General features: G+C 35.3%; 5 protein-coding genes across 5 annotated transcripts; 2 read left to right on the top strand and 3 right to left on the bottom strand.

Annotated features, from left to right (window-relative positions):
* The first annotated feature begins 3,134 nt into the window (after positions 1-3,134).
* LOC108210625 (large ribosomal subunit protein eL13z) lies at positions 3,135-5,317 on the top strand. The gene is made up of 5 exons (XM_017381991.2): positions 3,135-3,279; positions 3,799-3,911; positions 4,050-4,183; positions 4,712-4,870; positions 4,951-5,317. The coding sequence occupies exons 2-5, from the start codon at positions 3,806-3,808 to the stop codon at positions 5,170-5,172; spliced, it is 621 nt and encodes a 206-aa protein (XP_017237480.1). The 5' UTR covers positions 3,135-3,279; positions 3,799-3,805; the 3' UTR covers positions 5,173-5,317.
* Positions 5,318-5,468: 151 nt separating this feature from the next.
* LOC108213463 (aluminum-activated malate transporter 4) lies at positions 5,469-8,752 on the top strand. The gene is made up of 6 exons (XM_017385259.2): positions 5,469-6,339; positions 6,623-6,760; positions 6,935-7,198; positions 7,280-7,416; positions 7,505-7,651; positions 7,727-8,752. The coding sequence occupies exons 1-6, from the start codon at positions 5,976-5,978 to the stop codon at positions 8,354-8,356; spliced, it is 1,680 nt and encodes a 559-aa protein (XP_017240748.1). The 5' UTR covers positions 5,469-5,975; the 3' UTR covers positions 8,357-8,752.
* Positions 8,753-8,872: 120 nt separating this feature from the next.
* Positions 8,873-13,045, bottom strand: LOC108211094 (uncharacterized). Its single transcript, XM_017382600.2, has 4 exons — positions 12,570-13,045; positions 11,653-11,706; positions 10,730-10,855; positions 8,873-9,445 (listed from the first exon to the last, which is right to left on the bottom strand). The coding sequence occupies exons 1-4, from the start codon at positions 12,954-12,956 to the stop codon at positions 9,269-9,271; spliced, it is 744 nt and encodes a 247-aa protein (XP_017238089.1). The 5' UTR covers positions 12,957-13,045; the 3' UTR covers positions 8,873-9,268.
* A 551-nt stretch (positions 13,046-13,596) lies between these two features.
* LOC108214065 (membrane protein of ER body-like protein) lies at positions 13,597-21,003 on the bottom strand. Its single transcript, XM_064090968.1, has 9 exons — positions 19,269-21,003; positions 18,864-19,168; positions 18,158-18,307; positions 17,211-17,849; positions 16,605-16,727; positions 15,519-16,007; positions 14,826-15,077; positions 14,429-14,490; positions 13,597-14,168 (listed from the first exon to the last, which is right to left on the bottom strand). Exons 2-9 carry the CDS (start codon positions 19,141-19,143, stop codon positions 13,710-13,712), a joined length of 2,454 nt encoding a protein of 817 aa, XP_063947038.1. The 5' UTR covers positions 19,144-19,168; positions 19,269-21,003; the 3' UTR covers positions 13,597-13,709.
* Positions 21,004-21,142: 139 nt separating this feature from the next.
* Positions 21,143-24,553, bottom strand: LOC108211960 (uncharacterized). Its single transcript, XM_017383690.2, has 4 exons — positions 24,284-24,553; positions 22,663-22,981; positions 21,647-21,705; positions 21,143-21,477 (listed from the first exon to the last, which is right to left on the bottom strand). Exons 1-4 carry the CDS (start codon positions 24,396-24,398, stop codon positions 21,446-21,448), a joined length of 525 nt encoding a protein of 174 aa, XP_017239179.1. The 5' UTR covers positions 24,399-24,553; the 3' UTR covers positions 21,143-21,445.
* Positions 24,554-26,199: the final 1,646 nt, after the last annotated feature.

Raw genomic sequence — 26,199 nt, 5'->3', positions numbered from 1 at the left:
AATACCCCGATAGACTATGTGGGTGTCTGGCCCGGGCTCTTAAGCGGAGTTGTAAGTTAAAAGCATGTATTCGTACCGTTTGTTTAAAAAGTCAAGAAGTACTTATAAAAAGTTAAGAATACTAGCTTTTGTTTTATGGTATCTACTTTTTTCCAAACACTTTAATCACTTATAAGTCTTAACTTGCTTCCAACTTCTGTTTTACTTTTTTATTTTTAGCAAGAAGCACTTATTTTAGGCCCACCCAACCGGCCCATATATTTTTGCCCCTAAAAAGTCCGGGGCTGAGGGAGAAATATCATATTGAAGTACTACAAAGGTGACATGTTTGATTTGATTTTTTTTTTGTTTGGTTCAATAATACCTACGATTAAGCAAGCGTGTAAAATAATATAATCATGATAAGTTCACTCGGTAACCCCCTTCAAGTTTTAGAAATGTATTGGTTAATTAAAAAATATAACAAGAATGTGTATTTATAATTAGTAACAAAAATATGGGTGAAACTTCGGGATCATATTATAAAATAAGTTCAACAAATGCTATAATGTGTTCAGTGAATTATCATCGTGAGACTGATAAACAATGAAAGTATTTTATTCTCCTTAAACATGTTTACCTTGAAAACGACTTATACATCTTAATTTTAAAATTAGTAACAAAAATATGGGTGAAACTTCGGGATCATATTATAAAATAAGTTCAATAAATGCTATAATGTGTTTAGTGAATTATCATCGTGAGACTGATAAACAATGAAAGTATTTTATTCTCCTTAAACATGTTTACCTAGAAAACGACTTATACATCTTAATTTTAAAATTTAACATATATTCCAATGTACATTTATATATACTAAAAGCCAAATTAGGTTAGAAACTAGAAAATAGTTATTGACCAATTTTTTATCACTATTTTCAACTACAAATACAAAAATATAAATACACATATATAGAATGTACATATATCATCATCATTTTCACTCATATTGACGAACCTCCTAACATCATTATCGACCTGTTCAATACTGTCGTCATCGCATACAATCACGCTTAGCCTATCGTTGTTTGCTTAACTTGACACTATTGATGACTATTCACCACCACTACATACCTCTTTTCGTTCCTTGCTATCATCACGGACCTTCTATAACTATGATTAATCATCAATAATTGACCATCAATAATAAATCAATAATAAATATAAGAAATTTTTCTCAATTATAAAAATAAATATTAACTATTTTATAATAGCGACTAATAGTGTATGAACAAGTGATACTGTAACTATAAACAATAATTGCGGGAGTAGTTTCTAGTTTCTTACATTTTATTGATTTCTATATATATGTATATATATGTGTGTGTGTGTGTGTGTCTATATAAATGAAAACTAAAAAGTATAGTAAATAATAATAATTTTAAGTATTAGTTATTTGTTATTAAATACTTTAGGCGAATTTGATACAACCAGAGTCGACTTTGTCCTCAACTTGTATGTTATCTTACATATAAGAACACAAGTAAAAACATTCATTTATATATATATATATATATATATATATATATATATATATATATATAGGGATAAAGTCAAATATTTTTTTTTTTAAGTTACAAACTTACAAACTTTTTTTTTGAATTTTTTTTATTCTCTCAACCTGTTAATCCTTAATTATAGAAAATATCCATGTTGAAAATTATTAAAAAAACATCATAATTTCAAAAATAACGCACAGATAAATCGTGCATTCAACACATTCGTAACTGGGGTTCAACATTGGGTGTAGAACATCAATTACCATTGTGTTGAATATATTTATAGAGATGCTTAAACTATACCTCTGGGGTTTGGGTAGGGTCTAGAAAGATAAATATTGGTTATATAATAAGTTTAACTTAGTTATAATATTGCAAAACTAGTTTATGTACTTCTCCGACACAGTTTTAATCGATGTTCAACATAATATCTTAAAAAAATGTTGAACTCAAGTTATATATGTGTTGAACAAAAAAAGTTTGTAAGTTTGTACCAGAACCCTTCCCTAGACACACACACACACACACACACACACACACACACATATATATATATATATATATTATATAAATTTTTTAAAATAAAATAATTCATTCATATGATCGAATTTGTAATATATATTTTTAGCTAATTTATGTAATATAACATGATTGGTACTGATTTACTTGTCTATGATTTTTAGAAAAATGTTGCGATGTCACCCAAAAATATGCTTATTAACTAGTTATCTTATAAATTAATGATAACTATTTGGAATCCCATTTATAAAATATAACTATATATTTTATTAAATCCCGTAATTTATTTGTCTATTACCAAAAGGTAGGGGTGTCAAACGGATAAAACAGATACGGATTTGCCCATATCCGTATCCGCCTACTCAAAATCGGATTCGGATCCGGATACGGATACGCAAATTTTAGAATAAAAAGATATGTATCCGGCCGGATATTATCCGGATACGGATAATATCCGTATCCCTTTTTTCAAACATCACTAAAAATCAAATATACATTTTGAGATTAATTAGAAAAACATATTTTGAACCGTTCAACAGCAAATGTATACCCAATCGGAAATTAATAACATAATTTAACCGAAATTTGGGCATTCAGGCCAAATATTTCGAACAAAATATTAATTTTAACAACTTAAATCACAAAACAACACTATCTGCAACAATTTTAAAAAGAAAAAGCTTAATGAAGATAGTTCCATTTTCTCCATTCTCCATTTGCAAGATACTTAATGTTTCTTTTTTATTTTAAATATTAATTCTTTTTCAAAATTTATATGATAAAATAAAAAATATAAGTAAAAAATAAATTTATATATGTATTATTATATACATATAATAATAATTTCGGATACGGATATTTTCGGATACGAATACGCCTATATCCATATCCGTATCCGCAAACCCCGGATTCGAATACGGATAATATCCGTTTTATTCCGGATATGGATTATATCCGCTTTTTCCCGGATACGGTGACGGATTTTTCGGACGGATATCGGATCTTTCGGATTTTTTTGACAGCCCTACCAAAAGGTAATGACAATCCAGTCCAAATTATATAGCCCAAGAATGAAATAGTTGGGCCGGCCCGATAAACCCTAAACTCACTATTCTCTCTAGGGTTTTATAAAAGCTCAGAAACGCCACAAATCAGAAGGCCTTAGCACAAGAGAGGAGGCACAGCTCTGCCGGAAAAATCGCCGCCGCCGTCACATCCACAGGTATCTCTAATCCATATATCATATAATTTTACTCAACAGATTGTATATAGTTGTTTCAATTACCTCGTTTTGTTTTTTGTTATATAAATTGATTTTATTGAATTGTTTGTGTATTTGAAATGTGTGATTAATAATGTTGAAGAGATGCGAGGTTGTTGTGTACTTGTGATTTCAGTTGTTTTGTATGTATGTTGTATGTATAGGTTGATCATTTTTACAATCGTGTTGTTGAATAGGCTGTTTCGGAACTTTAATTTGTTTTTTGTTGATGTTTTATATGTATTTTGTAGTGTGAGATTTGAGTTATATAGTGGAGTCGTAAAATTGGTGGATTAGATAGTGGTTCGGAAGTTTTGTTTTGTTTTTCGATGCTTTGTCGGTGGAAAATGTGGATGTTGAATTATGGAGGGGAATGATGTTTGTTGTATGGTTTCGAGATGTTGGTTGAATTTCTTGTGTTGTATAGTCGGGGGAGTTGAATTTGTGTTAATAAATTCTGGTATATATTGATGTTTTTAGGTAAGAGATGAAGCATAACAATGTTATTCCCAATGGTCACTTTAAGAAGCACTGGCAGAACTATATCAAGACCTGGTTCAACCAGCCTGCTCGCAAGACCAGGAGAAGGAATGGTATAGTGTTCTTTCCGTTGTATACCTTTTCCCAGATGTGATTGTTATAGTTCATTGCTTGTAAGATTATGGCTAAAAAGTGAATAATTAACAGAATGAAAATGGGTTTTGAGACTGTATCTTCTATTATTAATGCAGCTAGGCAAAAGAAGGCAGTAAAGACCTTCCCTCGTCCCACAGCTGGGCCTCTTCGTCCCATTGTTCATGGACAGACACTGAAGTATAACATGAAAGTTAGGGCTGGCAGGGGATTTTCTCTTGAGGAGCTTAAGGTGGGTAACTATTTACTTGCTTCAGATTACTTGTCCTGCATGATCCTTTTTTCTTGCCTAAATACAGTAAAGCATGGTTTTTCTTGACTTTCTTATTTCTTTAGGGAGTGAAAATTGGTCTTATTGTCTTTTATTAGGCTCTACTCTTTAGGCAGCGTGTAGCTAGTTTGGACTTTAAAGTGTACATGCTATTTAAATTAATGATATGGCTCTGGTGTTAATATATTGAATTTGTACTTGAATTTTAGAGACATTGCTGTGAAGATTATTCTTTATGGCTTGTGCTGCTGCATAATGTTAACTGTGTAGAACTTGTTTTGTAGTTTTTCTGCTATAGTGTGTTATAGTGCGTGCACATTTTCAAACTTTAATACTAGAATCATTTAGCACACAGGCAATGAAAACCATTCTTTTTACACCAGCTGTCGATGAATATATGACTATTAGGGGTGAGTGGAAGTATGATAACATGTTATTTGGTACTTTTCTCGTAACTGCCTGCTAACCAATTATTTTATTTACTACTAGGCTGCAGCTATCCCAAAGAAACTTGCCCCTACCATTGGCATTGCAGTTGACCATCGCCGTCGCAATCGTTCTCTGGAAGGCCTCCAGACAAATGTGCAAAGGCTAAAGACCTACAAAGCTAAGCTTGTTGTCTTCCCAAGGCGTGCTCGCAAGGTTAAGGTATGGCCGATGATCTGATACTGAATAAATAAATGTTGACAGGTTCTTTGCAAATTATCTGAACAAATTTTCTGTTCTAGGGTGGTGATTCTGCTCCTGAGGAGCTGGCAAATGCCACTCAAGTAATAGGGGACTACATGCCAATTGTTCGTGAGAAGCCAACTGTGGAGCTGGTTAAGGTAACAGATGAGATGAAGGCATTCAAAGCCTATTCCAAGCTTAGGGCAGAGAGAACAAATGAGCGCCATCTTGGTGCTAGGTTGAAGAGAGCTGCTGAGGCCGAGAAGGAAGAAAAGAAGTAGAGTGCTCTGCCATTCTGGTCACTTGGCTTTGCCACCCACATTTTGAATTTGAATTTTCTCTTAGGACATCATTTTATATCATTGTCAGTAATGAAGTTTGTGTGGATTTCTTCTTTAATGAAATTTATGAATTTCTTTGCCAGAATGATATTTTTGGTTCTGATATCTAGTAACAAGTATGTAATCATATGCAATGATATTTCAGTTTTGGGTCAAGATCCTTAAAGAAGGGGTTACTTCTGAATTTCTTGGTTTTGTTGAAAAGATTGATATAGGAGGCCGAGAAAGAAAAACAGATAGGGTGTCCAGCAATTCTTGTTCATCGTTTCTGTTTTCTTGAGCTGAATTTAGATATGCTCTTAGGAGAACATCCCATATTACATTTTTAAAGAAGTTGAATTTTTAAATTACGATACATGTTCAGGGAATAAGGGTCACTATCCTTAAAATAGTTTGTTTGCCATATTGTCAAATGATTCAAAAAAGGAAAATCTTTGATTCAGTTTTATGTATTACAGCTTTATCATAAGGGATTCTTACTAAAATTTATAGAAATCAGACTGATCATTTTATTTGTATCAACAAATTATTAACCATACTTTTGCCTATTCACAGGCTTGTATTTAATAAACTCACAAGTTAAGCATGAGAGCTGTGACCTCTGTGATGTGTAACATTACCCAATTTTCCAGGAGGATTTAGTCCCATTCTGATCCCTGTTCTTCTCTCCATATGTGTACACTTTCATGCTTGTCGAAAACACAACCATATCGTTACTCTTTTCATGGTAGCTTAACAGAAAAATGGCGGGTAATTTTGGATCATTCAAGCACAGTTTCCTAAGAACACCTAGAGATAGGTGGCTATCAAGAAAGACCTATCCTGAACTGGGGTTTCTGGAAGGCGACTATCCTAATGAAGATGAGAGTTTCTGGTCAAGATTTCACGAAAAACTCATTAAATTTAGATGTGATGTTGAGAATGGTATTTTTAAGGCCTTTAAAATGGGTCGATCAGATCCCAGGAAAGTTGTTTTTGCAGCTAAGATGGGGTTGGCTCTGGTGATTGTTTCGCTTCTTATTTTCTTTAGAGAGCCATTGTCTTATATCGGGCAACAGTCAATCTGGGCAATTCTTACTGTCGTGGTTGTGTTTGAATTTAGTATAGGTATAAAAATGACGAGTAATGCTACGTACCCCAAATTTTGTCCCAAATTTTTTACCAAATGACGTGGATTGGGTGGTTTATGTGCATACAGGGGTCCCATTTTTATGTGAGTAGAACGAATCAGACATTGCTGGGAAAATTTTGGGAACAATTCTTGGGATACCTAGCATTTTTCAAAATTGATTTTGTTATATTTGTGCTTGAAATTCTTTACTCAAAGTTATCTATGTGTTTTCTTGATTCTCCTAATATGTATGTGTTTTGGATTTGTGTAAATTCATAGGAGCTACGCTTAGTAAGGGATTTAACCGTGCTGTGGGGACGCTTTTAGCTGGAGCGTTGGCTCTTTGTAATGCAGAACTATCCCAGATGGCTGGAAAGTTTCAAGAAGTTGTGATTGTTACTAGCATCTTCATTGCAGGTCTGGTTTTCTTCACCGCGTCTGTTTCATGGGCGTAAGTTTAGGATAGGAAGGCCTGCTCCAGCTTTACGCTATCCCTTTGTTGCCAAAACTCATGAATCTGATTCGAATGTCCCTTTCCCCTTCCTGGTTTAATAGTTCTGAGACTTCTGTCATTTGCATATTGTTTATTAGGTTTCTTCGCGAGCTATCTGAAACAACATCCAGCAATGAAGCAATATGAATATGGATTTCGTTGTTTCTTGTTGACGTATTGTATTGTTCTGGTATCCGGGATGTCACATTTTGTTAAAACAGCTTTTTCAAGATTGTTATTGATCTCTGTCGGAGCTGGTGTTTGTATGGTCATAAACATATGCATTTACCCCATCTGGTCAGGAGAGGATCTGCACAAATTGGTTGTGAAAAACTTCAGAGGTGTTGCCAACTCCTTGGAAGGTCAGAATTTTTCTTCTATAAGTATCTTCTGTTTGTTCTGGGGACTGAACATAACATTACCTCGGATTCTCCTTCCTACAGGCTGCGTTAAGAGGTACCTGGACTGTGTCGAATATGAAAGAATTCCTTCAAAAATTCTTGTATATCAAGCTTCTGATGATCCATTGTACAGCGGATATAGAGCTGCTGTACAGTCTACTAGCCAAGAGGAAACCTTGGTATACATCATTCTTTGCTGTATAGCTCGAATACCAGACCTGGCTAAGAAATGATCTGACACGTAGATTTTGTTTCTTTGTTCTGTAGTTAGGTTTTGCTGTATGGGAACCGCCTCATGGTCGTTACAAAATGTTCAATTATCCGTGGAGTACCTATGTCAAAGTCAGTGGTGCATTAAGGCATTGCGCGTTTACAATCATGGCTATGCATGGATGTATACTTAGCGAGATACAGGTAACAAAACAACTTATGCTTTCCCACTCTAAGAGTTACTTGCATAGAATCAATGCTGGAATTAAACTTTTGTAGGCAGCGGCTGAGTTGAGACAGGTTTTCAGGAGTGAGATTCAGAAAGTTGGCACTGCAGGTGCTAAAGTGTTACTTGAGCTTGGCGCGAAGGTTGAAAGGATGGAGAAATTAAGCCCGGAAGATTTGCTAGCAGAAGTGCATGAGGCTGCAGAAGAGTTGCAACTGGCAATTGACAAGAAATCATACCTTCTGATCAATGCTGAGAGTTGGGCAAGTACCAGAATGCCAAAGGAATTTGAGGATCCCAACAATATACAAGAACTGAAGGATTCTGAAAACAAGAATCTGCTTATAAGCTCCCTCAGTCAAGTAGCGGGCCATTTAAGATCAATGCACACGCCAAAGCACCCGAACATGAGCCAAGCTCTGTCGTTTGGAGTTGCTTCGTCTGAAGATATTTCCAGGCAGCAACAATGGCCCTCACGTTTATCCATGCTTGGTGACACCGTTCTTAATGAACGCGAGGTACATACATATGAAAGTGCAAGTGCGCTGTCATTAGCTACCTTCACTTCCTTGCTGATGGAGTTTGTTGCAAGGCTTCAGAACCTTGTTACATCATTCGAGGAGCTCAGTGAGAAGGCAAAATTTACAGAACCTTCACCAAACACAGCCGTATTTGTGGAGTAGTTCACTGGAGGGGACAACAGGATTCATGCTCTTTCTTGAGCCAAGTTGCCTCAAAGGATGGCTCGACTGAATTCAACTTGGTCCAGATGCTGCGGGAAGAGAAAAGACGAGATGAACGAAATAGGCTAAGTACGATAATTTCTGTTTGTGGTTCATGTGTCTCTTTCTTATGGCATAGGATACTAATACAAGGATTACTTAATGAAACACTTGGAAGCCGGAATTTCTGTAAATTAATCCCTTTTATTTCCAGTTCATCTTCCAGATGCGTGCTATGTTATTCAGCTGTATCGGTACACTTTAAAGGGCGCACATATATACCTGAACAGACCTGCAATCTATGTTATCTGGACTCAGGCTAGGAGCCTCTATAGTAGTTGCATGTCCAAGTGTCCGACTACCCATGTCAAAACAAAAATGGGTACTTCAATGATATGAAGAGTTTCATCATTATCTATACTGATATTTGACACTGGCAAAACTTTTTAAACCATAAAGCTAAGTGCAAAAACTGCATGAAAGAATACAAAGAATATAATTAAGAGAATGAACCTCACTATTTAAAACCGTGCAAGGAGTATTCACCAATCATTTAAGGATACTCTACAAAGGAAAAAAAAAAGTATACAAGGGCCTCGTACTATTGCTTCACTTTCTTAACTTAATCAACTAAAGTAGTTATATATTACATTGACAACATTGAAGAAGTACTAAGACTCCTAACTAGCAACAAGACTAGCAATTATTACATGCTACCCCCCCCCCCCCCCCCCCCCCCCCCCCCCTCCCCAAAGGCAAAAATTATAGTCGTGGTATAAAATAGTAAAACCTTTTGTTCCAACGTTTTCTTGAACGGCCCTTTTTCCATCTTGCATCGATGTGGGAGATTGTATCCCATTCCTGAAGCAGCGGTTATTTTTCTTCAAATTCCACATCAATAATCTCCGATTTCGAGCTTGAGGAACCTCCTTGACTACCTCTTGAAAAGAGGTCCCCTTGTGGCTGCCACACAATGTTACCGCAACCTGCACAGCGGACTGTTTGGGTTTTGGCTCCAATAAACTGCCTTTTGCAGGCAGGACAAGACCCCTGCTAATGAAAATAAATCAATAAGAATACATCTATGTATATCTGGCTTTTCTCAAAAGATAATATGGCACCAGACCAGAATGCTTTAACTACATGAAACACACTTATACATGAGCCCTCATTTTAGAAAGCATTATGAACTGCTAATGATGAACAAGAAAAAGCATGCTACTAAAACCAAACCCAGAAACAAAATTCTAAATATAACTTCAACCGTGGAGAAGACAATAAGTTTTCAAATGTGCATTTCTCTTGTAGAACTTTTTCCAAATTACTAAATGAAATTATGAGTTGACATTCATGCGAATATCTAACATATACGTATAATATATGTTATTGGTTTTCTTGCTCCCACTTCCTCACTGCGCTCATCTAGCCCGCTTTGCCCTTTGGGAGGTAAAACAACGGTGGAGGTGGAGATTTCAAAATGACAGCATCAAAGATAGATTTTTATATATATACACGGATACGGTTATATCGGACTGCGTTCTGGAAAAAGTAGCAAGATTTTTTAACTCCCTACTCAATGTAAATTCTGAATATTATTGTTTTTATAGTAAGCTTATAAGCTAATAAAGTAGTGTCTGTTCTCGGGTGAGAAAAATGAAAATCGAACCCAAGACCTAATTCAAATATTTCTTCTTAAAACGTATTGATTATAAGTATTCTCTCTACCACAATGATACACATCACGATCACAGAGCCAAAGAAACAGGTGTAGAAATAGAAACAGCTTCCGAAGCGAAGGGGACTAAACAACTATTTTTTGTCTTAAGACCAAAAACTAGTCTATTCTTTTCAGTAAGATCAGCAGGCCTGGACTTTAGAGGTAAGACAACCACCGAAAAGTGGAAAACTTCTATAAAATAGTAAATATCAGATCTAGTAATATTAAGCATAACAAACATCTATCAGACACAAGAGTAATGATCAATTCTGCACGAACTACAAGTGAGATAGAACTAAGATTGTTTTAGAGTTCTGCTCAACAGCTGCAAAACATGGTTTCTAGTGACTTGGTATCTCCTGATGGCTTAAGGTATGTAGATATCTATCAGTAGTCTCTGGAAAAATCAAATATAAGAGGCATATAATACTAGTGCAAGTCATATTGTTATTGTAATCAGAAATCACGAAACACGCGTGGAATAAGAATATGCATTAGTAAGAGCTGTCTACATCCCAGATAATAACAATATGCAAGCAGTCAAGCACCTCATTATCTATTATCCCAAAAGCAAAACATTCAAAAAATTAAAAAAAATTACTGCACACAGCTTTTACCTTGATAACAAGAAAATTAGCAAAAGCTCCCAAGAGAAGAGGACCAGCAAATGGTAGTACCCATATTGAAAATATTACAATCCGAAATAACCATCCAGATAGCGCAACCCACAAGAAGACGATTGTCTACATGTACAAAAAACAAATTAATGAGGCATCAAGTGTCTATATAAGTAGTGTACCTACAGAAAGAGGATGCTTAAAAACTAAAGTAATTCCGCAACAACTGATCAACTGTCCTCTCTTTTTAATTTATTAATATAACAACTTGTGTATCATACTTACGAAAACATCCCATGTACTCTATATATAATTTGTGAAGGAACATCTAGGTAATCCTCCCTTTCTCTTATATCTATATAAGCGGGACTAAATATTAGTATTGAAAACTTGATATTTTTTCCACAACACAACCATGGGGGAAAAAAAATACTGATAAGCAACATCAGATTTAATAAGCTAAAATCCTGATTTTTATTGTGTTTGTTAGGCAGAAAGATAAACATTGTAGTTGTACAGCATTAAGCCATGACAAAATTTAGGCAAACAAGGTATCCTATGTAACATTTGATGGATCAGCAAATATAAAGTCACCGGCACTTTGTCAACAGTTATAAAATAGTTGCTTCTAAAAACATTAACAGGAATTCTATGTTATCTTATTATCAAGATAAATATAAATGATTACAAATATTAAGATATCGTATGTTTATTATTACTAAAATGCTAAGAAAACAAGTCTGCATCACGTGAACTGAAAGAGGCCTACCAAGTACTATCATAGGTTTCTAGTACTTGTTTTGGAATTCAACTTCAGAATACTTCTTTATCATGTTTTAATTCGATATCTTTGATGATAAAATCACCATGAGCAAATCTATTTAAATTTTTTCATACATTCAGCGATAGACGACAATACATACCGTAATTCCTTTGCCTAACGGAGTATCGAAAAATTCAATAAGCTGCTTCCTGTACTGCAACAATAACAAAAATATATTAGATATTCTATACATCATCATAACCATTCATTTCATATATATTAACCTAAAATCAAACACAACACTACATGTTATCATAAACAATCATTTCTCATAAACTAACTTAAAATCGACACTATACGTGTCATCATAAGCAATCATTTCTCATAAATTAACCTAAAATCGACACTATATGTGTCACCATAACGAATCAGTTCGTGTAAATTAACCTATAATTTATCAAACATAACACTAGTCAAACCGATATTTTAACCGTTGGTTATCAAATACATAATTGCTACCAATAAATTAAAAATTTACATAACCTGACCCAAAATCAAACACACTCAAACTTATCAACCCTCAATTATATATTAATAACAAATCAAAAATCGTTTCACATATATCAATCATTTCAGCATATCAGTACACAATCAGTTCACACAGATTAAGATAAATTCAAACACTTGACTTTAATCAAATCATTAATTCTTACTTTTGGTTAATATACATAATTACAACCAATCATCTCACATAACCTAATCTAAAAGTAATACACATATATGAATCAATTAAACTTATCAACGCAAATGATCGAACCACACTTAACATTAACCGAGCCTATAACTCTCAGAGTTGGTTATAGACTAATATAGTGTACATAATCATAGCCAATTTGTAATATCATTTCACTTATATAGTACACATATTCACAGCCAATTCATAAAATCATTTCACTTATAAATACACATGTTTCAATTAAAGTTATCAATACACAATCATTTCACACAAATTAACCTAAAATCAAATTAGCCTAAAATCGAACACTAAAGAATAATCGAACCAATAAAAACACTCACCGAAGGCCAATTTCTACTAAAATCAAAGCTAAAACTCCTCCACTTATCCATAATCCTCAAATCACGATCAATCTCCTTGGCGCGATACTTCGCCGACTCAGCCGCGTCGGATAATCGCCGCGAAACCGCGAATCTCCGGTCGATTTTTTCGGCAGTCTTCCTAGTCTCGTAAGCGAACTGCTCGAAACCGTCGTTAGCGCTTTTCCAAAGGTCGGTCCAGAGCTTGCCGGAGGAGAAGCGGCTGGAGAAGTCATCGAAGTCGTTGCGGCGGAACGCGCGGAGACGCGTGGAGTGGCGCGTGGACAAAAGGCGAGTTCTTGTGTGGTGGAGATGGAGCGGTTGTGATTTGGATGCGAGTGAGGTGCGCCATGGGAGGCTTGTCGCCATGGATATTTGTGAGGTTGAGTTTACAGGTTGGGAAAAGCTGTACGTATTTACGTTTCGGTGCGCCAAATTTTCTTCTCTCGTCAAATTTTATATTTTTGGGATAGATATGCGATATTTGAATTGTTTTTTTTTAATATCATGAATTGTTTTTAAGAGGAACTAATTTAACAATATAAACTTATTATTTCAATATATATATATATATAAACTTATATAATATATTAGAAAAATATTTTAATCGAACAAATATATAACATATACTCCCTCCCATTTAATTCCATACGTTTCCTTTTAACTGCTCGACACGCATTTCAATACTCTTATAAAATATAGTTTCGTAACTTATTTTTGAGATTTTCTTTTTTTGTATCAAAATATAAAATCCAAACTTTAATTAAAAAAAAGAAAAATTTTAAAAATAGATTGCACAACTACATTGTGCTCCGTGCCGCGTCGCCGTCCCCAGTATATACTACTCAGGGGAACAGGGGGAGTAATATATTATATCGCTGATCAATTCATTAGAAAAGACAATTAATCAATTTGTTGAAATTGATATATATAAATATACCCACATCACCACAAATTATTGAAACAAATTCATATAAATCTTGTTATGTAGATTCAAGAAGAACAGTAATAAAACCAAGAGGGCGATTAAAAGTAATATAAATTTATGACAGAAAGGTTAGCATCTCTCTTAAGACTACTATGCTAGTCTGTGAAATATGAGATTCATGTATCAACTATGCATTAGAAGGATGCCCATGCTGCTGGTTCCGTAGTCTCTGGCAGAGTGACAACTAAATTTGGTTGGAAGGCACCAAACTTTTTCAGGAACATATTGATCAGGTTACCAGCTGCATAAGAAACGCCTGAGGCCATCAGCGCAGTAACAACATAATACAATACAGTTTTTACGTATGATCTTGGCGCCCTCTGAACGTAGGCCTTTCCAGCAGCTAGTATAATAATGCCTAAAACTGCAACTACAGCAACAGCTACAAGCTTGAGGTCCCTGTCGTCACTCTTTTGGAAGGAGAAGCCGTAGACTACAGGAGGTAATGAGCCAAATATAAGGTATGATAAAATAGCAAAGACTGCATGAAGCAGAAAGTTTCTTCTTTGCCCTAGTAGTTCATGGTACTGGTCTATTGGCTCAGCTGATTGATCAGATGCCTCAGTCTTCTGATTATATTTCAGTTCCGAAAGCTGTAAAGATAGAAATTTTGTTAATAATGCAAGTGCTCTGGCTATACATGCATAACCAGACATAGATTTTGCAGATATTATATGAAAGATAACAAAGATAATATTAATGTTCTGAATCATATTGCAAGACTTGTAGTATAAAACAAGTCTACTCGAAAATTAAATTACAGCCTAAACTATTAGAATTGTCAAATTAACTATCTATATCTGGTAGGAACAGATATGCATCCGTTTATTTTTCAATAAAAACAATTACTCACGTTGTGACCGATAATGAATAGTCCTCCGATGAGATTAGCCATTCCCAAAGCGAAAACATTCACTGCAATAAAAGACAAATTAGTGCGCTCTTATTCTGACATCGGCTTTAGTACATTCGACCCAGTGAAATAAGAATTATGAAGTACCATATCTACAACTGAAGAACCTTGAAATGATTTTAAAATGTAAGGTAGCAGTCTTCACATTGGAAGATATTTAGAGTATTTCTGACTACCAAAAACATTTTGCTGAACAAATCATAACTGTGTTGGCCATTAAATCAACCTACAAACCCCTATGATCCATGTTTTCTTTACGTTTACTGAAGACTACAAATAAATGTGATGTAAGATATTCAACATACAATTATAGTGCACAAAATGTAAAAAAACTTACGCGTTGTGACATAAGAGCCAGCCGCAGAGGACACAACAGCAAGGCTTGTTATTAATTCTACCAGCCCTCCATATATAATGCTTTTAATTATCTCCATTCCTTGAATTCCTTCCGTAGATGTGTGTCTTTGTTCATTTATTTGCATTCGAATCTCAGGATATTGTAAATTTCCAGATTCTGCTGGATCTGTTAAATTTTGCATTCTTTGAGCAGCAAGTGGCTCAACTGGACAGGTTTCAACAGTTATCTCATCTGCATTACATTAAAAGCAAATTTTGATACCAATACATTTGCTAGTAAAATAACTCGTAAGATGTAAAACAATAAATTTGCCTCAACTCCTAGCAATATTTAAAGTTCAAAGTATAAGCATTGGAATACTAGAAAAGAATTGATTTTCCATTTGCCTTTTATAGCATCGAATCCTGCATCTGAACTTTTATTTGGCAGTTTCACATTGAACTTTAATTTTCGTCTGGTGAAATGTGATCTCTGCCTGTAGAAAATTATATCTTGAAATCTCAGACCTGAAGGAGAACAGGAAACTGAGGAAAAATATAGTAGTGGCAATCTACATAGTCTGTACAAGACTGAGTGTTGGTGAAGAAATTGCAGGAACGTGTACGAAAAACTGATAAAATATCAAGTCAGCAAGAAATGTAATGGCGTCTTTTATTATTCGCTGTTACTCACCTTTGCCCTTACATATTGAACTGTCTGATAATCCTCCGCTGCCAACCAAATGAATATTATATTCTGTGAAAGTTTTTGACGAAGGAAACAGAACTTTGTTGCCACCTTCCTCGGGTCCAGTGATTTCACTCTGGACAATCTCTCTATCATCATAAACTGCAGGTGGGGGAGCTTCGCCTCCCAAGGAATCCCCATTCTGCTTATCCATGTTCATAAATACTTGATAATCAAGATTTTCCTGGCCTCCAGATGTTCCCAAACTAACTTCTTGATGAGGTAATGCATTAGTTCCATCCTCCGTAGATCCTGGAGCACCAGGTTCCACATATTCTCTGCCTAAATCAGTCTGAGCATGAGAGGAAGAATTGTGTAATACTGAGATAATACCAGTTTCCCTTGTGGAGTTTGAAGGAATAAGCACTTCAGTGTCATGTGGTTCCACATCTGCCATACCACCAGTTCCTACTTCAGTGTCATCTGTTTCCACACCTGCCATATCACCAACTCCTTATCGACATCTGACACAATAGTGGGCAACTTTATAGTGAAATAATCCTATTGAGTGTACAACCAAATCTAAGGGATGAACAAACCTATAATGCAAGAGATTGTAGTGTAACAGCTTGTATAGTGCTAGTACTTAAATCAGAATTATCTTCAATCTCTATGATCCAGATACAAGTAACAAAAATTTTATAACAAGACCACATGAAAACATGGAACAAGCATGACGAAGCCTAGTTCGTGGAAAGGATTTGAGGTCAGTTCCTTTAACAAACATGTTATCTTTCATAGGATAAGACTTAAAAAGATGATTCCAGAAGCTCAGCGCAGGTTTTGATGAGATAACGGAGTACATTCTTTATACCTCATGGTCAATCAACACCTACATTGCTGATCATTCTTGAGATTGGAACCCAAGGCTGATTACTTCAGCAGAGGTCAATTTCAAACGATAAAATAATTAATTTAATGAAGATAGTTGTTTACAATTTTTCTGAGCTCACAGGATACTATCTTTCACTATCAGTTAGTTAAAATACGGTGTTATACATTCAATGCTACTTTACTCCATTAAGTACTTACTTCTGTCTATCTTGAAAAGAGTTGAAAACCAGTTTTTCTTCACAGTTGGTGTTTGTGGATGATCTTGCAGATTATCCTCGTCTCTTCTGTCTCCAAACATTCTTAGCAGCTTGAAGCCATTACCTACAATATAGATAAAAGCATGAGCATATTACCTGTAATACGAGACCAGCTGTTTTCCAACAAGCCAACTAGTAAAACACGCAGAACACCTATCCTTAAACTTTGCAAATAGCATATATTTGGCACTTCCATCAAAACAATGTTGTCCAAGTTAAGCACAAGTATACCAAAATGTCTCCTCCATACTAAGGGACTATGCTATAAGAGATTAATGTTTGTGATAATAAGTTAGGCTCATTTAACTAACGATAACTTAAAACATATCCGTCAAGAAATCATGACAGAATATTAGTCTACCATGTTCAACCTTGTGCTTGAGAAAGTTAAGAGCATTTCATTTGCAATGTCATTAATTTTCAAACTTTAACTTTAGGCAATAATTTTGGTGAAAAAATTCATCATCAACATTAGAACTTATAAATGGAAATATAACAAAAAGTTGCAGGAAAGAAAGAAATTCTCAATTACAAAACCAATATTTACCTGTGGGACTGAAGATGCTAAAACAAGATAAGCATCTGAATATTTCCGGCTCTTGATCTTGAACATAATTAATGGATGTAGGTGCTGCAATACCATCCAAACAAGTGTCAACTGTACCATGAAATGGATTTATGGTTGTTGCTACTGATACAGAAATAGGGTCAGACCCTAAACCTTCCTCTAATTTGTTGCGTTTACTGTCTTCACCTGAATATCGAAGTCTGCGTTTCCTTTTACGGATGATAACCCTCCTGGTAATACACGATTTGCAGTTGGGACAGTACAAGTCATGTGTATCTTGTTTACTCAATACTCTCTCAACATCCAATTCTGTTGATTCACAATCACTCTCATGTACCAGGCTAGCATCTCCACTTCTTATTTCTTTATATCTAGAGGACTTGAAATATTTGCCATCTTCTTCAGGAGAAATTTCAGAAGGCAAGATATCCGAACTACACCAACTGCTGTGCTTTAGTTGTGTTTCATGTTCAAGTTTACTTTCCTGCCTCAAATGCTGTTCAATATCTGAACTCTCTTTTGTCACCTCTAATATACTGTCAGCGTGAATTTCATCTTGATCGGTGTGCAAAATGCTACTTTGTCCACTCAAAAATTGTCCGCCAGTGCATTCTGTACCTGATTTACAGAATTAATACATGTTTCCATTACAAAGTCGTTTTCAAATGTAAAGAGGAAATCCCATACTTAAAACAGAAATTTCGTGTATGCTTGCTTAAGAGACCTGGTGATATAGGCAGGCCTACCCACTGGAGTTGATTACTGTTATCCTCCCTCTTTTATTTAAAATTATACATGAAATTCTTAACAATAACAATTGGCGATGGATATATATCATGCTGTAGACTGTAGTCTCATCAACTGACCGATGCTTAAAAATTGCATTCTAAGTCCTAGGAAACAAAATACCATAAATATCTGCTGACCTCTAGTTTCATAAGAGAAACATGACTCTTGTTGATTTTCAGTACCGAAATGTGTTGGCTCATGCAACTGTTGCTTAGAGTTCTGAATATCATCACTATAAACGCGTTCACTTTGGTAGGTCCAACAGCACTTTCGACATTTCCAAAGTCCTTCACACACACAAAAAGAAAGAAACTGGTTTTAATTAAGTGCTTATGTTGTCTGTAACAGTTCTGCAAGGTATGAACACATGATCGATGTTTCTATATATGACATTGCAAGACTTCCTATTTGGTTACATACTAATCCAGTACAAGGTCTACAGAGGAGTTAGGGCACCTACAGTTCTCACAGAACTCTGACTATCTGCATAAATTGAAGCATCACTTAGACGTACTTAAAACATGAACTTTTGATCCTCCGTTCACAATGACTACAAACTCTTAACACAGAGTTATTTCCTTTCTTTTGCTAAAGTATTATAAAAAAAACTAATCTTAAACAAGAGTTTGTAATCAATTTGAATCCTAGACAAACATGTTCAAGCAAATCTGCATTGTTTACCTTGATAAAACGCATCATACAGGAGAAGCAATACACATATCCAGGACAGATAATCAAGAAATAGAAAGGTGTATTACAAATAATCATAGGGGGGAGGGAGGGGAACTATTAGTGTTTTAAGTGTGTGTATATGCAAGTAAAAATCTGTAATGATTTGATTACCTTCATCAGTTTGGTAATATACACATCTCTCCGAGCATTTTGGATCAACTTCTTCTTTTAATTCTTCTTGTGAGAATTTAAGTGCTCCATTGTCACCAGATAGAAGCTCCTCTGGTAATGCATATACCAAATCACCATCAACTTCGCAATTAATATCCACATGTTTCATGTGACCTTCTTCTATATGCTTAGTAGGTAACTGCGAACACTGCCTCACCTGCAAATCTTCAATTGTTGGTGCTTCTTCTTCAATCTGCCACTTCAGCTCGGCTTTCTCCATTGATCAACTCTAATTTACTCAACTCCTTTTTATGTACATAACATAAAATAGATAAGTACTAGTGGAGGTTAGGCATGTCATATATATGTCTCTTGTTTAATTATAGTAATGTAAAGACAAACAACCTTATGTAAGAAAAGTAGGTTGAGGTGTTCTAAGTAAAGCAAGGTGAGGATGCTGATCACGGACGTTACATGCAAAGTGCTGCATTTTATCTAGAATCCGCATAAAATCAAAATCAGATACAATCCATTAAACCCGGTTGAATACACCCCTGAGACTACAAAGAAGCGGGTTGTATGATATTTTGCATCACTGAGACACTTCAGTTTCATCTGTTTCGAACATCTGCCATACCACCAACTCCTACTTGATTGTCATCTGTTTCCACATCCGCCATACCACCAACTCCTTTATCGACATCTGAAACAAGAACAGTGGGCAACTTTATGTCCTATTGAGTGTACAACCAAAGCTAAACGATGGATATATTTAACCTGTAATATGTAAGAGTGTCTTAGTGCAATGGATTGTTAGAGTTACAACTGATTGGTGTATAGTGCTGGTACTTGAATTAGAATCATCTTCGATCTCTATGATCCAGATACAAGTAAAAAAGATTTCATAACAAGACCACATGAAATTATGGAACAAGCATGATGAAGCCAAGTTAGTGGAGAGGAATTTGAGTTCATTTCCTCCAGCAAACATGTTCGCTTGTTCTTGGCACTGAAGTTCAAGTTCTTGGCAGTTCTCTTGTTTGTTGCATACTTGCATCATTTTTATTGGTAGTGACTAGGAAGCCTTCTGGAGATAATGAGGTTTTGCTTGATTTTGCGCATAATTTGTCACATTTACACCGTCTGAGAAATCTTGTTCCTGTAGAAATTGGACTGGAGTGACATGTAAATCGTGATAATTCTAGGATTATAGCCCTTGGATTGCCTGGCATCTGATTTTCAGGCCAGATACCCTTCAACACGCTTACCAGCTTGTTAGCATTACAGCTATTGAGTTTGAGATCCAACAACATAACTGGTCCTTTACCTTGTGATTTAGATAAGCTTCGAAACTTAACTGCTGCCCTGTACCTTCAATCCAGCAACTCGTAAGGTTTTCTGCCATGAGGTTTTTCGTTCTGTACCATGATTGATTTGTCGAACAATGCTTTTAATGGCAGTATCCCTTCCTCTATCAAATCTAACTCACCTAAAATCATTGTACCTTGCTAACAACTTGCTTTCGGGTGAATTACCTGATCTCAATATCTCTAGTCTCCAAGTGCTACATCAATCCGATGATAATCTCAGCAGATGGAGGTTGTTGGAAGTATCAAGCATGGTAAGGATGAAAGCCGGTGGTGTATGACTATTACAGTCTATATCACATGGTACGTTAGTAATCAATCAGCCTCACTTTCATTATTCTTATCTGGCAAACCCATATTTAGGAGGGTACCTAGCACCAGAAGGAACGGACACCCACAAAGTATCCCAGACATCTGATGTTTACAGTTTGGAGTCCTGCTCTCTGAGATCTTAACCTGGAAGTCTCCAATACATACAGCAGGAGGTGATCAGGTCATCCACTGGGTAAGATGGGTCACTTAGTCGTCCAAGAGGACGGGAATGGACTGCACAAGTGTCTTATTTAGAACTTTTAAGGTTCCGCAGAATGTCAGAGGTGGTGAAAATGTCAGCCAGCTTCAGCAAGTATATCAGAAGGACAAAGCAAGTCAAAATTTTAACCCAACTACGAGACCACCTCTGCAGTTAAGTAATAATTCATCAAATCATAAAAAATATTTACTAATTTTTTCCACTACCAATGTGGAACAAAGACAAGGAATGGTTTAAAACACAAAGTATGTGTTGCTTCGATATAATGTTACACTTTAGATGACCTGCTTCAACTAAATATATCATTCCTCAGCGCGGAAAATATTTTTCTAACAATATGCGTATATTTATAGAAGACAAATTTATTTCTTTACACTCAATTCTCTGCTTCCAAAAATTTGCTGGGCACTCAAAAGCGCTCAATCAGGATTTATAATCAGAAGTTGTACATACATGGGTAAATCAAACAAATACACAAATACCAATTACTGCAAGAAATATGATGTATAACACCTGTCACGGTTAGGGAGAAGGCTGACAAGATAGCTTAGCAAACAAAAGAATTTATCACTTCTACAGAATAAGCTGATGAGCTGATGGCCATTATTAATCCCCCAATTTACTCGAGACATATAGGTCAGAGCAACAGCAATCTGGGAATCAAGTCCTAACCAAACTGCAACTCATTTCCGAAGAAATTTAGTTTTAACTCCACCTGAATTTAAAAGATACATAGAGCAATCAGGAGATACAGTGCCTTCATGACCCATATTTATATGTATAAATATTAAAGGCTATCATGAAGACAGTTTCACATAACCCTAACATTTAGCATTTAAAGATATATTCTTTTAGTAAGTTCCTATGAATACAGTATTACCAACCTTCAACTTCCTCAAATATTATTTCTTTCACCACATCAGCAGCCGCATTGTACTCAAAACTGCAAAAAGTGATAAATAATGCATTCAGAAAACATTGTGCTTAAAGAGTTAAAGCTGTTGTCAAGAAAAAGGCAGGTTTACAATCAAAATTGCGCAAAATCATGTTAATGGAGGAGACTTTCCTCAATGCTAATATACTGATGATGGTACAATGCTACCAGCTATTAATACAGCTAATAGCTCACGACTTCCATAGAAAATTAAGTATACTCCTGATAACACTACAACATTCCTCTAAATAGTCCATTGTAGATAAACCGTCTATGATGACTTCCAAGACAATTACTGTAGAACGACACAATTTTGTCCATATGCAGTGTGAGTATTTAGAGTTGTACAAATCCATAGCACATATATTATGTTAAATAAAACGGGGTGGTGTGTCCTAAGGCACTAGTTGGAAAACTAGTTCTTGCAGTTCTAAAGATATATCACAGGGCTTAATAAGGTCGGTGTGACAAAGAATAATGATGTGACAGGAGGTAACAATTAACAAAAAGTACTAAGAGAAGTTGCTTGGTTTTGTTGAATAGAAGGGTACGGAGCCAAGAATAGGAAGTTGTATATGTTAGCTTTTTACAGTATATATTTTCAATAAAAACAAAGAGTAGATATAACGATTTTAGGGAACAATTTCAGAGGGAAACTCAGAACATTAAAGAGTACAAAAAGTTGAGTAAGGACAGCACTTTAGTATAAGCCCTTATATTTAAGAATGATCCCTGTTCTCGGCACCATTTCTAGTGATACTGGACCTTTTGCTCAGCATCAACTTTCCGATATGTATTAGGTATTGCAAACACATGTAATTTGAGGATTGGATGTAAAATGTTGAAAGACCACATTCACAGTATAAAAAAATCTAATTTCTCCACGGCAACACTTTAATCACCTCAGGTGAAGAAATTCCTTTACCATAAAAAAAGCATAAATAAATATATGTACATGTTATTTACCTGTTTGATATATAAACCTCAAGTTCAAAGTTTGATGTAGTCTTGGTAGCTTCCGTTAACATATTTACAATTTCAGTTTTCCGAGTACTAGCCAAGAGAATATCATACTCTGTTGGTATAATAATGGCACAGAAATTGTCACTTAATTCACTCAAAGAAACTTTCTCGACAGCAGCTAGAGAGATGCGTCTCTTAATTGTCCCCATGTCTGGGTCAACCATGTATACTGCAGAATCAGTGACAAGAAGAATGCGTTTCTTCATCTTCCCAGTGCTGGTAAATTTTAATACTTTGTCTGCAAAGAATATCATTTTGTCACCTGCAGAATTGGTGTGAAGTTAATAGCATGATAGATTGTTCTACAATGGATATCAACATTCAAGAACCGAACTTTAGAGGCATCAATATCAGATTTGCAGAGGGACACTCAAAATAAGATGATTTCATTCATTACAATATTTGATGCATCACTGCCATTATATGCCTTGAATTTACCTTCTCCTTTTAAGGAAACAAAGGTTTCTCTTCAATTGTACTCCATTAGTTAAAAGAGGTCCTGTATCTTTTAGTCAAATTTTAAGTGCCAAATTTGTATCTCTAAGCGCAGGTGCATCAGTTTACATTATCGTTATGCAGAATCTTCCATACCTCTTGATGAAGACATTAAACTCTGTTTAAATCAGACAATAGAATAGAATAGAGAAAACATAAATATATAGCAAACACTTATGTTGTATTTGGTTGGGATGAACGAATTTGGAAGGAATGAAATGAGATTCAAATAAATATGAGTACATTTTTCAAGATTTCACTCCTTTCCCCATTCCATTCCTAACAAACTAAACTATAGTTCAAACCCCCTATTCTGGAAAAAATAAAATGCTCCATTTTCCCTCTACTCATTTCCCCCCCGATCTTTTCATAGAGTTTTGCACTCACCCATTTTATTTTTTATTTTTTTAAAAAAGCTTCCCTCCTACCTCCATTCTCTTCCTTTATTTTCACTCATTCCATTGCATCCCGTTCCATTCTCCCCGAACACAACATCATGCTCCATTTGGTTGGACATAACAAAATTAGGTGTGAAGAAATAATTTCATACCATGCTCTGAAAAAAAATCTATCGGTTTTATTGCTTACTCCATTTGTACATATTAACACTAGAGCTTGATTATGCCGATTTGGGGTGGAGCCCATTCCTCCTTCCGATTCTTTTCTTCACCAATTTCATGTCAAAAAATTTTGACTCTAATTTTCCAATGCTTCCTCTTTCTTTCTTTAGTTCCTCTTTAATCTTGTTTCGAAATTTATATCCCCTTCCTAATCATTTTTATTACAAGCAAACTGTATTTCCCGGACACTAATCAGTGTCCGGGAAATAATGCATGCCCAGAGAACATGCCTAAACACTAAAAGATGAGTCAATGACATTATATTCAGTTTTGTTGTTGACGATCTCCATAATCAAGCTCTGATCACACACCAAAATCACATGATAAATTAGCAAAAGCAAGAAAACAATTCATGGCACCAAACAAACACTTACTAATCATCACAATTCACACACACACATGACACATATATAATGACAGCATAGCGTTAGAGTGATCGAAAAAGTGACCTTGTTTGTCGAGAATCTTCGCGAGAAAAGGGATGGAAGCAACGTCCAAATAATCACCTTGGAAGTCCCTCATCATAAGGGGCTCTTGATTTTCTTCGCTCGTTTCTTCAGCCATCTCTTTCGATTAGAGCGTCAGATTATCTCTTCATGTAAGTTATGGAGGACAAAATCCTAATGTTTGAGGTTTTTTCTTTTTTTCCAAGGACAAAAACTTAGAAATTGTGAGTCATTACCAGGAGTATAACTGTTTTGTCCTTCAATTGTTTCCATGCGCACAAGGGTCGGCACTTTTTTCTTTTTAAATAGTTAGGCCATTATGCACCATATCTGTTGGGCTTGTTTCAAGTTTTAGGTTCGGTATCAAATGATTGCAGCCTTTTGGACTTTTAACTGGCCAACCTAGACTTTAACGTGGGCCGAGAGGTGATTACTCATCCTCGTTGAGAAAATCCCAAAATAACGTTATTTTATATATAGGCCGCCCAAAATAACAATTGTCAGACTACTGTGTTTTTTTTACCCAATGCGTGCATTGTTCCTAATTTTAACTCAAAAATAAAACATCAACTATCGAAACGAGCACGGGAAAGAGAAGCTGCATTCCATTCTCACTAACGTTCACGTATTGTTGCTAGCAAAAACGCATATAGGCTATGCGTAAACACACGCCGCGTGTGCCGGGTGTGGGCCTGTAAACGGATCGGATTTGGATCGGATCTAGCTAAATCCATATCCTAATCCATTTAAATTTATCGGATTCGGATCGGATCGGATCGAGAGTCGGATATTTTACAAGTCAATCCATATCCGGTCCACTCGGATCATGGATAATCGGATCGGAGCCCCGATCCACTAAAAATTATGAAATATATTTTTTCACCGTGAACAATGTTTTAACTTCCATAAAAAAAGTGATATTTCTAGCTATATTAATTCATAAACTTTAGTGTAATAGGTAGGTAAAAAAAACTAATAAAGCAGTATTTAATAAAAACGTTGTTGGTTATTCCTATAAAAACTTCAACACGAAATTTATCAAGTAAATAGAAAAATAATAAATAAGTTGCTTAATACTTTTGGAGGAAGCAAATTATGATTTGCTCATCTATTAATAAAGATTAAAATCGATAAATATGTCTTAAATACGGATTTAGGTGATTGAGGAGGTTTTAAGTGGAAGAGTTAGCCCCTGTGTTTATACTCACTCTACATAAAAAAAAGAGTGGTTAATAAAGTGATTATTACATTAACCAGATAACAAAAGTGAGAGCCATGTCAAGAATTAGGAGCGGCTGATCGATTAGAAGAAAATATGATTTAGGGTTTCGTCTTGTATTTTTAGAAATTTTTATTTTGTATGTAATATATTATTAATAATATATTATATTATAATACAATATAATATAAAATATATAATATAGTTAAGCATGAATCGGATCGGATCGTTAACAGATCGGATTTGACCATATCCATATCCATTCTTTATCGGACCGGATTATTATCGGATCGGATTATTAACAGATCGGATTTTTTTAATAAAGATCCATATCCATTTATTTAACCACGGATCGGATCGGGTCGGATCGGATATCCGATCCATTTACAGGCCTAGCCGGGTGTAATAAAATACATACTATATATGCGTCGACATGGTCTTCGCATATTACAAATGCGTCTACTACGCTTTTACAAAGATTCAGCATGTGGAGATTGAGGATTTAAGTGAGGAGGATGAGCGAGTGATGCAGCTTTCCGCTTCTCATGAATGTGTATACAGTACACGCATTTGTCATATGCGTGTGGCTCTAGTTATTTTGGACACCTAATTTGCCGGTAGTCATTATGGACAATATTTAATTAAAAAAGGTTACTCCCTCCTTCCCATTTTAATTGTCCATTTTGCTCAAATCACACAT

The sequence above is a fragment of the Daucus carota genome, chromosome 3, assembly GCF_001625215.2.
Source record: "Daucus carota subsp. sativus chromosome 3, DH1 v3.0, whole genome shotgun sequence".
NCBI classification, from domain to species: Eukaryota; Viridiplantae; Streptophyta; class Magnoliopsida; order Apiales; family Apiaceae; genus Daucus; species Daucus carota.
Note: the sequence above shows the minus strand (reverse complement) of the source record. Positions and strands in the feature narration are given on the sequence as shown.